Source organism: Clinocottus analis, unplaced genomic scaffold, assembly GCF_023055335.1.
Source record: "Clinocottus analis isolate CAN_PGR_092001 unplaced genomic scaffold, fCliAna1.0.p SCAF_11, whole genome shotgun sequence".
NCBI classification, from domain to species: domain Eukaryota; kingdom Metazoa; phylum Chordata; class Actinopteri; order Perciformes; family Cottidae; genus Clinocottus; species Clinocottus analis.
Window position 1 is genome coordinate 7,523,815 of NW_027175832.1, and position 15,498 is coordinate 7,539,312.

Consider the following 15,498-nt stretch of genomic DNA (forward strand, 5'->3'; position numbering starts at 1 on the left):
CCGTGAAATGACTAACTTTGCCCACACACTTTAGTCCATGCTATTGTTCAGAAGGCCTGTGACTGATTGAAGATGGCTTCAGCTTATCATTTAGGAAGCGTAGTAGGTGGAGCACATTGTTATGGACGTTTTTTCCAAACAACGCTTTTGTCTTGAAAACGTCCACGGAGAATCAGCTGAGCCCAGGAGCTAGAAGCAAGACCAATCAGTGGGCAGAGTGTTTTGATAATGATGTGACTCATCGGCTCCAGACATATTACAATAATTCAGAAGTAGTTAAGGACATACTTTCCAAACATTTAATGAACAGACGCCTTATTGTTGTTGTTTCAAAACCAGAGCTAAGTGCCCGTGACAGCCAGTAGTCATTAGCAATCTCACAAGGAAGAGTTCATATAAAAGTTGAATGAAGAAGAGGTCAACAATTGTAAGTCCTTTTTTAGTCCAGTCTAATGGGCAATTGATCCTGGCCAAAGAGAGGTAGAAAGGTTCAAATTGTGTGTCATTTCCAAGCCGCTCAGTGCCATTGTTTAAAGGATCTTAAGCCTCATTCAAGTAGCAGCCTCATTCACAGAACTAACTTCAGTGGTTAAGTTAGTTCTGTGCACATATGCATCATATCCAGTTGAACAGACCTGCTGTCTTTCCACTACAAGCAAGAACAGGCTTTTAGGAGCGTGTCCCTCCACAATGCAGTGCCCAATCATCCCGAATGCGGCAAAAGCATACATGAAAAGGGTTGCAAGCCACCCGACAATAAGCTAATTGAAAATGATCACAGGCTGATAAAAGACAAAGTGGGCTTTTTAATGCTCTTTTAAAGCCTGCTTCAAATGCTGACACACATGGATGCGCATGCACGCGCCCAATTCACTTGACTTTTTAGCAGATACAGGAGCTGACTGTGAGTATTCGGTTTTTAATTAGACAGTGGACAAAGCCTTTGATCTGACCTCTCTAATGTTCCCTCCGTGTTAATCAGTGTGATCCTACAAGCCTCTCACGAGCCTTGTGGAGGATGTTAGCGGCAGTTCAGTCCTGACAGTGTGCCCTCTCTCCCGCTCTGCCAGGTGAAGTGTGACCAGTACTGGCCGTCGCGAGGCACAGAGACCTATGGAATGATCCAGGTCACCATGCTGGACACTGTGGAGTTGGCCACTTACAGCGTCCGTACTTTCGCCCTCTACAAGGTACAGTTCTGCCTTGTCATTTGCACTCAACCACGTACCGTACAAAAAGACAGCTGATGGTGTCTATCAGATTGTTACTTTAAATAATGAGGTGATTGATATGAATGTCTTTGTGTTTTCCAAGAAGACAATCTGTCCTTAACAGCATGGCGAGAAACTCTAATGCTGATTTTCTTTTGAAGAAAGGAAAACATTATTATAATATTTGTATGGTTATATGCATTTGTATCTTTATATTCATGTAGTGTGCACATCTTTCTTTATATGCATATCTAAGAAAGTCAATAAAAATGTTATAAGAAAGAAAGGATAACATTTATCAGAAGTGTTTTATAAGCAGTTGATTATGAATTTATGTATATATATATATATATATATATATATATATATATATATATATATATATATATATATATATATATATATATATATATATGTATTATATATGCATGCAAGTTCATTTAGTTAGATTTTAAAATGTGTACAATGATTAAATCACTTTTGTTTTCCAGTTTTTTGTTTATCAAGTGTTTTTGATTATTATTATTATTATCCCAAGCATGACAAGTTTCTCTTTAAAAAGCAGCCAATAACATGCAAGTCAGGATGTCGTCACAAACTTCCACCTTTCTATGTTACTGACTGCTCTGACTCCTCCAGAATGGCTCCAGTGAGAAGAGGGAGGTGAGACAGTTCCAGTTCATGGCGTGGCCAGACCACGGGGTGCCAGAGTACCCCACCCCCATCCTGGCCTTCCTACGGAGGGTAAAAGCCTGCAATCCTCCAGATGCAGGGCCCATGGTTGTCCACTGCAGGTAAGTGTAGACCGGAAAACAAAACTGTGTGCCTCCAGTAAATGAACTGCTAATGAAAACGATTGTCCAAGACAGGGTTGTGTTGTTCAATCAAAGATGAGTGTCAACACGCTGCGAAGGACACAACGTGTAACAGAGATGCTGAAATATGTTTTTTGGGGTCAACACCTTTCCCCTGGAATTTGACTCAATAATTCTGGGTTGGATATGTTGCGTGCAGTCAAAAAGTCTCTCGTCAGTGCTTCTACAATCACAAACGTGCACAAACTGCGGCAACATTGTCATTATGGTCCCACGCATGAATCATCAAAATGTCTAGAGAGAACGTACATGACACATTTTCAATGCGTCTCGACTCATCTCGATATATAATATTTGGATCTCCAAACCCTTTTCAACCACATTGACATGAACATTTGTCACGCATAGAAGCTCGTATGATGTGACGTAGTACTTTGATACACAGGCATTTAGTAAGGTATAGACAGCAGAAGAGTTCACAATCTCATAATAAAGAGCTCATTTATATCATGTACATGAACATTCTTGGGGGACATATTAACTCCGCATGGTTGTGCTTTGGACTTCCAGCTCAACACTAATAACCTTGAACTTTAGTTGCTGTTTTGTCTCTTTTTTTAAATTATCTGTGAAATAAAGTGTTTCATCCGTCCTCACTCCATCAGTGCGGGCGTGGGCAGGACTGGCTGCTTCATCGTGATCGATGCCATGCTGGAGCGCATGAAGCACGAGAAGTCTGTAGACATCTACGGACATGTGACTTGCATGCGTGCCCAGAGGAACTACATGGTCCAGACCGAGGACCAGTACATCTTTATCCACGAAGCACTGCTGGAGGCCGCCACCTGCGGCAACACTGAGGTTCCAGCACGCAACCTGTACGCCCACATCCAGAAACTCACCCAGCCACCGCCCGGCGAGACGGTTACTGCCATGGAGTTGGAGTTCAAGGTGATTGATAAGCACACCCCTCAGACAAGTATTACTTAAGGCACTATTTGATGACTTTTTTAGTGTGCAAAGAAATACTCCTGCAGGATGTAATGAAGCATTTCACTTAAGAAAAGGCATTTCAAAACAGCTTTTTATGATTTATAGGGCACTGGATAGTTTGCAGGGGTGACATTGTAACACTGTACAGGAAGTGAGTTTTTGTTAATTATTAACAGAAATTAGAGACATTTTCAATCCACTCTCATCTAGAAGCACCAGACAGCTCTCGCACTTTTATTGTATAACGACTTGAAAAGGACATCCTGCTGCATTTGTGAGTTCTGACCTTCTGGGTGTCGCTATTGTACCGCTGTGATCACATGAATTCATTAATTCAACAAATTAGCCAATGCTCAGGAATGTCTCTCTGTGACATGCTGGGACATCTCAACAGTTACAGTAGCATCAGTACATACGAACACACATGTTTCGGGGACAACTGGACAAGAACAAACACACAAACACCACCGCACACCTCCACATGGAGAATTACGAAATGGACTGACCCTCGCCCAAACACACACAGCTGGTGTTCAAGGTGACTCGCAGTCACACGCACACGCACACCTTCTGTCAATAGCCATCGACTGTGATGTTATTACACACTTTCCTCCCAGCGCGGCTCTGCCATTAGCCCTCTTATGACCATGATCCATTCTGTTTGAAGTGATAATAGCATCTCCACTCCTGCCAACAACGGAGAATGAAAGAGTGAGAGAATGATTGCGGCGTATGTGGGGGCCACAGCCTCCATGCCCGCGCAGTCTGGCCACAACGTACACACACAAATTCTCCTCGAGTACCGTGACTGTCCATACACACTCCTGTGCTGTCCATCTGTGCTCTGTCGATTGCCAGCACTGAGCTTGTCACGCCCACAGTCCTCCAAGCTCTCGGACGCTATGGGAGACAAGTCCACTGCACTTAGTTATACCTAGCAGCAGCATTCCTTTTTTATCTTGACAGGAAACTTGAAGTCTAAGTCTAAATAGAGACTTGACAGGGAAGCGTTTCAGACTTCCATGTTTGTTTGCTGCAGGTCATAGGTCACGATTGTTTTTCCTCCATCTCTCTCCCTGTCTAATATCTTCCCACCTTCTATCAAACAGAGACTGGCCAACTCCAAAGCGCACACGTCACGCTTCATCAGCGCCAACTTACCTTGCAACAAGTTCAAGAACCGCCTGGTCAACATCATGCCTTTTGAGTCCACCCGCGTCTGCCTGCAGCCCATCCGTGGGGTCGAGGGCTCTGACTACATCAACGCCAGCTGCATCGACGGCTACAGGTCAGCAAAGAACTTCGGTCTCAACATTTGAACCGAATACAATGACAATGAGTCAGCTTAAAATGCTGACTTTGACCTTTAAAGGACAGGACTGCATTGTTCTATATCTATCTAATTAACAAACGCCATAAAAAAAATTAAAGCCAGCAATGCATTAGTCCTCTCTCTCTCTCTCTCTCGCTCTCTCTCTCTCTCTCTCTCACTCTCTCTCTTTATTTCTCTCTGTATTCTCTCTCTTTGTTGTGATTCAAACACATGTCGTTTTAAATGCAACAGGATGGTATGAGGCTTTGCCATGTCCACCAGTGATCCAGTGAAACAGTGATCGGTGTATGCAAAGCAATCAACAATCTTTTTTATGGCCCCATGGTAAAATAGTCACCTGTCAATCAAAGATAGGCCTAAAAATAGGCCTGGTTTAGCATTCAGGGTGGGGAAACAATTGTCTGCTGATGTAATGAGTCATTAACGTCAAGGCGGACATGTAAGCATTACTTACAAACAAATATTACGGTCTATGTTCCTTTTACAATAACTTCCTGTCATCTGGGATAGGGCTACAATCAAATATGGTTCCTCTGATGTGGATCTAAACATCTTGACATTTAATGTGAGAGTCGACACTGTCACCTTACAGTCATCGTGTCATTTCAAATCCAATGTACCGGAGTACAGAGCCAGCACAACAAAAATTGCCTCACGAACACAGCAGATATTCACAGTGGACTAGATGAAAATGCATGGGAGGGGACTGAAGATGAGTCCGCAGTGTGCAGTATCCAGTTGCAAGTATTACTCGCGGCTCTGTCAATGTGGCTCTCGTCTGCTGAGCCACTACCACTTTCATATTGAAGCTACTGCATGTTCTTGTCTGCTCCAAGTCCAAATTGCTTCCTAGAGGGAGGAAGATGAAAAGGCAGCTCTCTGTTTTATATCTATATAAGTACCACCGAAGAGACAAAAAACTGACTCTTCTGTCGTTGAAGTGTACAGCGAGGGGATGGATTTAGTGAGCCTGAAATGCCATTCAGTCAATATGGGGTTGTGCTTCGTACCGGGCCATGAAGGAGACAACACGCCTCACCCCAACCCCCTCCTCTTTTTCCAGTTCTGCTGTTAATGAGACGGCGCTCCGCAGAGGCCGACCCTCTATTGTTGCTGTGTAAATAGCATAATTGCAGCAGGAGAGTAGTGTAATGAAGTGTGTTTCCAAACCCCTGCCTCCCCTTTCTTTTTTTCTTATCCATGTTCTCTGCTTTTTTCTCTTTTTCCTTTCCTTCCCTTTTCTTATTTTTACCCGTCTCTCACTATTCTCTGCCTTAATCTGTCTCCTCCACACCTCTTTTTCGCACTCTGTCTCCTCCCACCCTCTTCTCTCTCTCTCTCACCATCTTAATTTTCCATCCAAACATCATGGCAGACACAGACGTATCCGGGTGGGGACCTGTTGTGTGCACCGGCGGCACTGTGTGATTAAGCCACTTTTAAAGCCCGGCCATAAATAAAAACTAAACAGGGGCCTCCAATGCCCTTCGCCCCAGCGTCTTCAAGAAAAGCCAATAATATGCTAAGCTAATGAGAGGCGAACCATTGATTCCAGCTATGAGCCTTGGATATGCTCCGATGCAGGCTGGAGTTTTAGCATTGTAATGAGGTTGAAATGAAACGCTATGTCCTCAAGCGCTGCAGTCATGTGGGATGATGCAGAGAGTGCTTTGTGCTGTTTGGCAGCGCGCTCATCAGGACACTGTGTGCAGAGAAGTCACTTTTGTGTGCTGCGGTTAGAATTGTTTTTGTTTTGGCTAGGGGCTGTATTATGGGGAGGTTAGAGGGGTCCACCCTATCAATTTGAAATTTAGCATTCATCCCCTGCTTAGCTTTGCTTTCCTTCTCTGCCCTTCCCTTTCTTCCGCCTCTGCTCAGAACCCCTTCCTACATTCTAATCTCCTCTCTTCTCTTTTTCTCTCCTCTCATCTCCTCTCCTCTCTTTTTCTCTCCTCTCCTCCTCAGCAGTCAGTTTTTGCACTCCTTTGACCAGCTGGAGAGGGCAGTGCTCACTCTTTCCGTCTCCTCTCTACATCCTCTCCCTCTACTTTGTACACCTCCTCTCTTTATTTTGCATTCCTCTTTCCTTCGTTTTCATCTTTTTAATTTGATTCCTCACTCTATTGCCTTTCCCTCCTCGTGTGCCATCTCCTCTCCTCTCCACCAATCTGTTGTTTCTTTATATGTGCGGGTGAGGCCCTGGGCATATTCTAATCTCCCGGTTCCACATTAGTGCCTCGCCTGCAGCCCCTTCATTAGTTGTTCAGCCGTGGCTGAGCCGTGGTTGCGTGTCTGAATATACATGCGGAACTGCTGCACGCGTATAAACGTACACCTGAATACAAACTTACATGTGCTGCAAACGTGTGTGTGTGTGTGTGTCTGTGTGCGTGTGCGTGCGATCATGCGTGTGTTTGGTGTTGGAGCTTCCTCTCATGATCGGTGCGCTGCTGCCACCTGCTGTTTGACAGAGAAACTACTCAGCTGAAGCAAAGTCACGTAGGACACCAGCATCGCTTTGGCTCAGTGGATGAGCTCATCTCTAGTTTTGTGAGCATCTCTCTCTCTCTCTCTCTCTCTCTCTCTCTCTCTCTCTCTCTCTCTCTCTCTCTCTCTCTCTCTCATTCTGTGGTGCTTTACAGAGGAGAAAGAAGGGAAGATGTAGAGGATCTATACAGGCTTAAATAGCTCAATGATGGTTATAGTTGCCAGGGATTATTTGCTATGTTCATTAAAAGTGGAGGAATTTATCTTGTTGGCGTTAGGGTAGAGGACATTTTTACAAGCAGTGCAAGGACAACAGTACATTACATTTGCTGCTAAATGCTTTTAAGCAGCAGGGCCTTGTGGGCTTTGATTCCCTTTCCTACAACTGGTACATAAATGTCCACTAAATGGTGTGTCTGGCATTCACAGAAGAAAAAAAGCCAGCCTTTGAATTTTCTTTGAATACATTTGAGTCTGAATGTTTTTTGAGCAGCTTATTTGACACCAGTTTTGTTGCATTTAAATCTTGTCTGTTATTAAATCTTTGAGGTGGTTTAACTGTCTCTGTAACAACAGCACACGTTATCACTAAATCCATTTACTGGTTTTTGCTTTGCGATGTGCTTTATATAATACCAGCTGTAATGCATTTCTTCATTAATATGTGTTGTTTGTTATCTCCGTCCACAGACAGCAGAAGGCCTACCTGGCAACACAGGGCCCTCTGGCAGAGACCACCGAGGACTTCTGGAGGATGCTGTGGGAGCACAACTCCACCATCGTCGTCATGCTCACCAAGCTACGAGAGATGGGACGGGTAATACACAAACACAAACTCTACATGAATGTGTCCAGCACTTTTAAGGTCATCGGACCATTTCAGGGAATGAGTATAATGTTTTGGAGTTCAGTCGCTTCAGCTAAGCTATCGCTCGAAGATGAATTAATTCATACCCTGAGCAATAACTTTGGTTTAAAGTTAACTTTCTTACCACCGTGACTGAAGTGCATCTGCTACGGGGTCAGATTTGTCAATATTTGGATGCATTCCAAGCATAATGATACTTTCCCTACCGCTTGACTGCATCACACTTGAAAAAATGGAATCTGTTTTTTGGCACACAAAAAATGCTGAATAGTATTTTTTTTTAAGCAGACCATCTAAAGACACACACTTCTAGGTTTGAGCTAACACCCCTACTACATAAGATCTCGAGGTAGAAAAGGAACTCAGGAAACTTTAGTGTTAATTTTCAAAATAGGGACTTTAAAGAAAATGTGGGGATCTGGGGAGGGGTCATAAGACAGGGAATCTTAAATATCCACATTTCTGGAAACGCATGTATTTGTTTCCTTGCTAATAGTTAGATGATAAATCAACAGCACTCTCACATCTGATCTTCATGTTCAAGGAACAGATAAGGGTCGTATCAATCATCTCACCTAATTCTCAGCAAAAAAAAACAACCAACTTATCTCTTAAAACTTCAAACTAATTCTTTAAAGAATATAATCATCGCCTTCATTTTTTGTGATTATGCATGCCATTCCAACAGCACTCAACTCTATTTCATAGCTTTTATCACCCTCTCATCCATAATCACAGTTTATGAACAAAGGCGCTCATGCACATCATCGCTGTAGTTGAGAACATAAACAAATGATGTAAATATTTCATCGCCGTGAATGAATCAGGCAATATTTCAAAACCACAGATTAATCTCTCCTTTTCTGAGCTGAGACCTTTTCATCACTTAAAATACTAATAACTGACAGAAGATGAAAAAATGGTATACTGATGATATGCACTGTACACCAGGAAGTCGATATGTTTGTATATTTCCCGTGTGTATGGAAACACAGAGCTTTAAAACGTCGCCTCCGCTTTCTTTTGTAGGAGAAGTGCCATCAGTACTGGCCGGCAGAGCGATCAGCCAGGTACCAGTACTTTGTGGTGGATCCGATGGCTGAGTACAACATGCCCCAGTACATCCTCCGAGAGTTCAAAGTCACAGATGCCAGGGTATGTTGGTCCCACTCCGTGTGTGTGTGTGTGTGTGTGTGTGTGCATGTGTGTGTGGACTGATTGTCATTTTCTACAAATATAACCATCCAACTCAAATCACTCTTAATTTGAGTTTTTCTTATAAACTGCTGACAGTCTCGCTAAATGTTAAGAATTATGCTCGATGTGATTTCAAGGTAGAGATGATCAGAACGCACCCCGTGTTATTTCTCCTGACAAGCTGACAGCTGACATCAAGTGAATGCACCATCAAACATGTTTATCCGGATTTAGTAACAGTGTACTTTGTGTGTGCGTGTGTGTGTGTGTGTGTGTGTGTGTGTGTGTCCGTGTGTCAAGATCACTGTGAAAATACATGAAAAGCATAGCCTTCAATCCCCAATTGCCAGTACTGCAACTCCCTGTGATGCAGTATTTTCAATGGGCTATAAATATACTTTACTGTCATGAGAAGGCCTGCAGCGCTGCACTGCACTCTAATCCCACACCCACTCCTTCTTCCACATATACATCTATATATACAGTATGTGCACAGAAAGGCAGATAGATTCAGAAATACATCCCTTATATGCACGAAAAACATTTCATTTACACATGCTGACATCACAGTGCCGTTAAACACAGGACTCCGGCTCGCAGTAGGTGTCTGTCAGTTCATGTCCTGAAGTGCCAAAGTCCTGCTGGTTTTCTCTCCAGCCAGGTCGTCCGCTTTATTCATATTGCATCCCGAGTGTAAATTAGATGATTTTATGACTGCGGCTGAAACTCGCATGGTTACGGTAGTCAACTGAGAAGCTGAGCTGTGGGTTTTTTTGCGGTTATCGAGTGCATGTTAGAGCCAAGGCTGCGGAGAAGGAAGTGTGGATGAGAAACCGCAAAGGACAGAAGACTGTCATTTGCTCGTAGCGACAAATTAAATCAAGGACGAAAGCCTAGCTGAATTATGCACACAATATACGTCACCTACATTGTGGTTTGTCTCATAAATGTACGTATTTGCCGCCCCGCAGGACGGCCAGTCCAGAACGATCCGCCAATTCCAGTTCACTGACTGGCCCGAGCAAGGAGTGCCAAAAACTGGAGAAGGCTTCATTGATTTCATTGGACAAGTGCACAAAACCAAGGAACAGTTTGGACAGGACGGACCAATCACTGTACACTGCAGGTGAAGAAGATCATGCATTCATTTAAGAACTTTAGAATCAGAAAATGAAGAGAAATCCGTCGACATGTAGTGTAGCTGCTACTTCAGAGCCCTCTGGAGGCGTGAATAATGACGCGGCAGCAGAGTTCCTCAATTATATCACCTTTGTTCCACATGCACAAAGTGCATGCAGCTGCGATATTGACAGAAATGCATAGCACATTTCTGAATTTTGGTGATTGTCTGCACTTTAATCCTTAAAAACTTGAAACCTCACCCTGTTTACATTCATCACATTTAAATGGTGTTTCACATTTTTGAACGATTTTCAAAAACTGTCCTTCAGTTTCCAGTGTATTAGGTGCACTTGGCTAAAAGTAATGCGTTGAATGTTTGAGGTGTGCAGTAAGTCTGACCTTCATGAAGCATATGTTTCTCTCTTTATCTGTTGACTGTATTATGTTATACTGAGAGGGGTTTTAGTATTTAGTCGTTATTGACAAAGCACTTCTACTTTTGTCCAAATGCTGATTGAGGCAGTAAGTGAAATAAGATGTAACGCACACACACAGGGCATTGCAGTTCAGGTGTGCATGCTTACAGTTCAGGCTCTCCTAACAGAACACATTCTTTATAAAATCACCTTCCAAGTTGGCTTTGTTATTCAGAAAAACTTAAAAAGCTATAAAGAGTTGTGGCGCCTCGGGCAGGAAATGTTTTAAAGGCTCCTGTGTGTCCTTCAGTGCCGGAGTTGGCAGGACCGGAGTCTTCATCACCCTCAGCATCGTGCTGGAGAGGATGAGGTACGAAGGAGTGGTCGACCTCTTCCAGACAGTGAAGACACTTCGCACCCAGCGGCCCGCCATGGTGCAGACCGAGGTAAGAGCAGAGGCTCAGACTCCGTATCTCACAGTGACAGGAAGGGATTGCTAAGTCACTATTGAATATTTTTACCGTGTAAACTTGATGTTATCTAGTGAGTGTCCTTTCTTGACTTACTGACTATTTTTTTCTTTAATAGAGGTTTTAGAGGTGCTTCAGAAGTCCTCAGGCGCTATCGCATAGAGCCAGTGGCACATTTCTCCCAAATTAAGCGTCGATAAATACGTTCTATCACAAACAGACGAGCATCTTAAGAAGCAAATTAAAGAGGACGGTCATGGAGTTCATACACGTTTGATGGTAAAGAGATGAGGTTTGATTTGATCAAATATGGTTGACTCAGTTATTAGTTATCATGATGAAGTACTTTCTCTACAGTGAAAGAGAAGAGTCACTTTATTACTCCTGTTTTTTCGGGGGGAGTTTTTCCTGAACTGATGGGAGGGTCCCGGGTCAGAGGATGTGTAGAGGTTGTAAAGCCCTCTGAGGCAAATGTTGGCCAAAACTAAATCAATAATTTACCATTACATAATGTTTGTTAATCTCACCACACATTAGTCCATTATTTATTTAACAAGCAAAATCCATCAGTGAGCTTCAGTTTGTCTTCGGTGACAGAAGAGCGTGACCAGCTCTTTGCTGTGCGTTGCCGTGTCACCTGAACACTTTGAAGCTCAATATGAAAATGTGCACATTGTATTGGTTATCTATCCAACATGTAGCCACAAGCACAAGAAGTCTAATCAAGTTGATTATATTTACAAAGCCCAATATCACAAGTTACAAATGTGCCTTACAATCTGTAACAATCCTCCACCTCTATTCTTAGAGAGATGAGGTAACTCCTCCTCAAAAGCCTTCAAAAGGGTTAAAGTAGAGACTATCTTGCCGCGACGGGGCTTACAAGCTGCTTCCGACTTCCACAGCCGTCTTCTAACTTAATTTCTGACCTCAACTACGCACCTGTAAAGTTTTGTGACTGCATTGCAGCTCGTAAGAAAAGAATGGAGGAAACTTCAGGAAGAGCATAGAGGAGGAAGCCCTGTCCCAGGACAGACAGACACACAATAGATGCTTTGTGTAGACCAGAATATTACAATTACAGGCGATATTACAGACATTGGAGATTTTTTTTTCACGGCGTTGTCATCCTTTTAATCCTCTTCCTCCTCCTCTTCCTCCTCCTCTCCAGGACCAGTACCAGTTGTGCTACCGGGCGGCATTGGAGTACCTGGGGAGCTTTGACCACTATGCAACATAACCACTCCCATCGAGCAGCCTCCCTGGTCAAACCTCTCAGGAGTGTGCCAAGTGACCCATCTCAGCCACCATCCACTCACTTGAACCTCCCAAAAAAAACCCGACCCCTCGCAGCTACCAGAGGGGAGGAGAAAAGGGACACGCTCGCAGACCCGGCGACGGGGTTCAACCAATCACAGAGATCCACGCCGACTTAACCAACCACATGAGATTTTGCTTTAAAAATAATAACAGAAACATTACAATGACTATGACAAATATGACAACTCTTGTACAGATGCGACAGCGCAGACCGGCAGCTCGCCTCTCTGCTCTGTCGAAGCCAAACCTCCCTGATTGTCAAAGGCTACTGGTAGCACTAAGAGAGCACTCTCTCTGTTTTGTTTTGTTAAATTTATTGTCAATATTATGATTCATTTTGTCAAATGTTATTGTTTAGTATATTTGTTGTTTTAATAATCATTTTAACATCAGACATGTCTTCTGTCTTAAACTGCCCAACCTAGGGCGTGCATTATTTTCATAGTCGGTACTTTTTTTTTGTTTTTATTCTTATTTTAGGGTACTTTAGCACAAGGGACATGTATTTTTAACACGTTCCTAGATACTAATACAGGAGGACCACTGTTCTCTGAGCTGCTGTCAGATTTCTTTTGTCACCTGACATTATTGTTTTATTCATTGTATGCGTCATAAATATTGTGTTTGGTCTTACTCAGTTCAATAACTCAAAAAATTGCCTTTTCACTTGCCGTTTTGGATATAGAGACAAAAAAAAAATCAACTTTGAGAAAATTGATTTCAGAGCACACACTTGTGAAAGTTTGGCCTGTAAACGTGGTAGCTACTTATAAAACAAGGCGTGAATTACCTAACGAGAGACTAAATCAGAGGTGTACAGAAATGGAAAGCACATGATTTCTACGTGTTTTTGTTGTTTTGTTTTTCATCAGAAGCCTATGGCATTGAGGCCTTCATACTCCACAGCGGAGAACCTACCTGAGGAAAACAAACTTTTGTACCCAGAGGGTAATTGACAGAAAATAATCTCCCCGATTTCTGAATAAAGTTGCTCTTCAAGTCCCTCCCATCTCCTCGCTGCCCATTAGTCTGGCCGGTCTGCTGAAGTCGAGCCACACAGACCGAAAGGAGCGGAAGTGGTTCACATGGGCTGCGGAGTGGAGCCAACTGCGCTGGCACCTGTACAGAATCAACCATTCCTACCAGAGGGAGAGAGACTCGGCCCTTTGGACTGACACCTGATATTATTTTATACAGAAATAGAACTATAAATAAAAAATATATATATATATATATAATTATGATTGATTATATATATGTACAATTACACATAGATATATACACATCTTCACAGGTATATTGTTAAAAAGGATTAATTCCGCTGATCTACCGACCCTGGAGACACTGCAGAGAGCCTGCTGTCCTCGAGTGTGTATTAAAGGAAAAACTGTTGTATCTATTGTACTACCATAGTAATCTTCGACAGCTGGTTGTCCGTCTGAGTGAGGAGAAACAGCACAACCCCACCCCCTCCCCACCCCGCCCATTAAAATGGACTACTCCTCACCCAATCGCACCACTCAAGCACACATCTTCTCCCACTCGAGCCGCAGGAGGGAGCATCTAATCGCCAGAGGCCTAAACGTTGTGGTGGTGGTGGTGGTGGTGGTGGTGGTGGTGGTGGAGGGAGGGAGGGGGACTTGAAAATGCTGGCGATAAAAACTAAAATGTCCATTTTTACCTTGTGAATGCTTAGTGCTGTAGGGGTTCGATCTGTTGTACACACAGTCTGTTTTCTATTTGTTGATAAAGAACTGGAATTTAAAAAGAAACTGTTGATGAAAATGAAAAAACATTGATGTTAATAAAGTTAAATAATTGGGTTTTTGTACAAATCTTGGTTTGTGACGCATCTGTCCTGTTAACAAAAATGTTGTTATTGTCTTATTGTTCTTAACCGATAAAGCCTTCGTAGTTTGCTCTTTTGCCCTCAAGGAAATAAGGGAACTGTCTGCTTTGCCTCTGTTTCCAGGAGTGTTGACCTTTATTCTGCCCAAAAGGTTGTCCTGATGTATGACCACAGTATCCTTTGTGATGTGACCTTACAGCCGGGACGGTTCTCCAGAATCCAATATCCCAGAAACACCTGGAGCAAAAGTTATTCCATGTGGCACAAACATCCACTTGTGCTCGAGGGATGAGCTGATTTGAGGTCCACGGTCAAAGACCACCGCAACCTCACAAAACATATTTAGGGCCGCGAATTCATATGCTAATTATGGCAAGATCACACACATCTGATAGGATCAAAATAATTAAGGGATGACATTTTGGACGACATAGATGTGAACTGCAACTGAAACTCTAGAGAGCAATTTGTGCTCACGGGGGTGAATTCCCTAAATGTATACGTTTGCAGTTGTTACACGCAGCCTCCATTTACTCCATTTTTTCTAAGTATCTTTATTCTTCATACGTTGTGGAATTATGGCAGAAAAGACACGTTTTCTACAAGAATTTAAGGTAACACAGAGTGATATATAAATGGTCATTTTTGAGGGTTATGTATTTTTTTTTAAAGTCATGTGTTTGTATCCGTAATCAGATCAAACGACACACTCAGTCCTGATGGAGCAGATGTGTTGTTTTGTTTAATTCTGAAGCTGATCATATCTACATATGATGTATCTGTATATCCATGCAGGTGTTTGTCTCAAAGGCTTCAGTCTCAACAACAACTGGCTCAGTTTTCTTCTCACCAGCGGCGCTCCCGGCCTGTCAAAGGCACTTAACGATAAGGGAAAAGAAAAGTAGGAATTACTCATTCTGTGGAAAAGCATGCAACGGTTTGGGTTTGTATATTTATCCAAAGTGTAATGATTGTAACGTATGCAAAAGATGTTATTTACGCCATGGAAACCAACGGCTAACAGATGGATGTGTTGCAGTAAGACGCTGAAGAAGACGACCAAAGCACACACATTCAGGGATAATAACTGAAGATGATTCTACTTTCCTGCTTCTGTATGTTGTGTATTTGGGAAACCAGCAATATCATTTTATTTTGATTTAATTCAACTGAACCAAGTTGAAGAAACTCACGCCTTTAATGACGTTCTTTGCTCTTTTGTGTTGTGATAATAATACTAATACATTGCTGATACTATTCATATATTAAAAGGTAATAGTTTGAGACAGTGTTTCCCTTTTTAACATGTTTGGAATTTGTTTTGAGTTATTATTAGTGACAGTATGAGGATAGCCGTGTGAATGTGGAATTTAGCTTGTAGCATTTTACAAAATGTTGTTTTGAATCCCACAGAACC

At 42.7% G+C, this 15,498-nt stretch overlaps 1 protein-coding gene across 19 annotated transcripts in view; it reads left to right on the forward strand.

The window, feature by feature from the left end:
* Positions 1–13,822, forward strand: part of LOC137781520 (receptor-type tyrosine-protein phosphatase F) — a 153,807-nt gene extending 139,985 nt beyond the window's left edge. For all 19 annotated transcript variants that reach the window (XM_068570327.1, XM_068570378.1, XM_068570343.1 and 16 more), the window contains 9 exons: positions 1,071–1,190; positions 1,851–2,005; positions 2,692–2,977; positions 4,129–4,307; positions 7,530–7,656; positions 8,737–8,862; positions 9,876–10,030; positions 10,753–10,888; positions 12,084–13,822. In XM_068570327.1, the coding sequence (XP_068426428.1) occupies positions 1,071–1,190; positions 1,851–2,005; positions 2,692–2,977; positions 4,129–4,307; positions 7,530–7,656; positions 8,737–8,862; positions 9,876–10,030; positions 10,753–10,888; positions 12,084–12,152 (1,353 nt within the window). In that variant the 3' untranslated portion in view covers positions 12,153–13,822. The remainder of the gene's footprint in view (positions 1–1,070; positions 1,191–1,850; positions 2,006–2,691; positions 2,978–4,128; positions 4,308–7,529; positions 7,657–8,736; positions 8,863–9,875; positions 10,031–10,752; positions 10,889–12,083) is intronic.
* Positions 13,823–15,498: the final 1,676 nt, after the last annotated feature.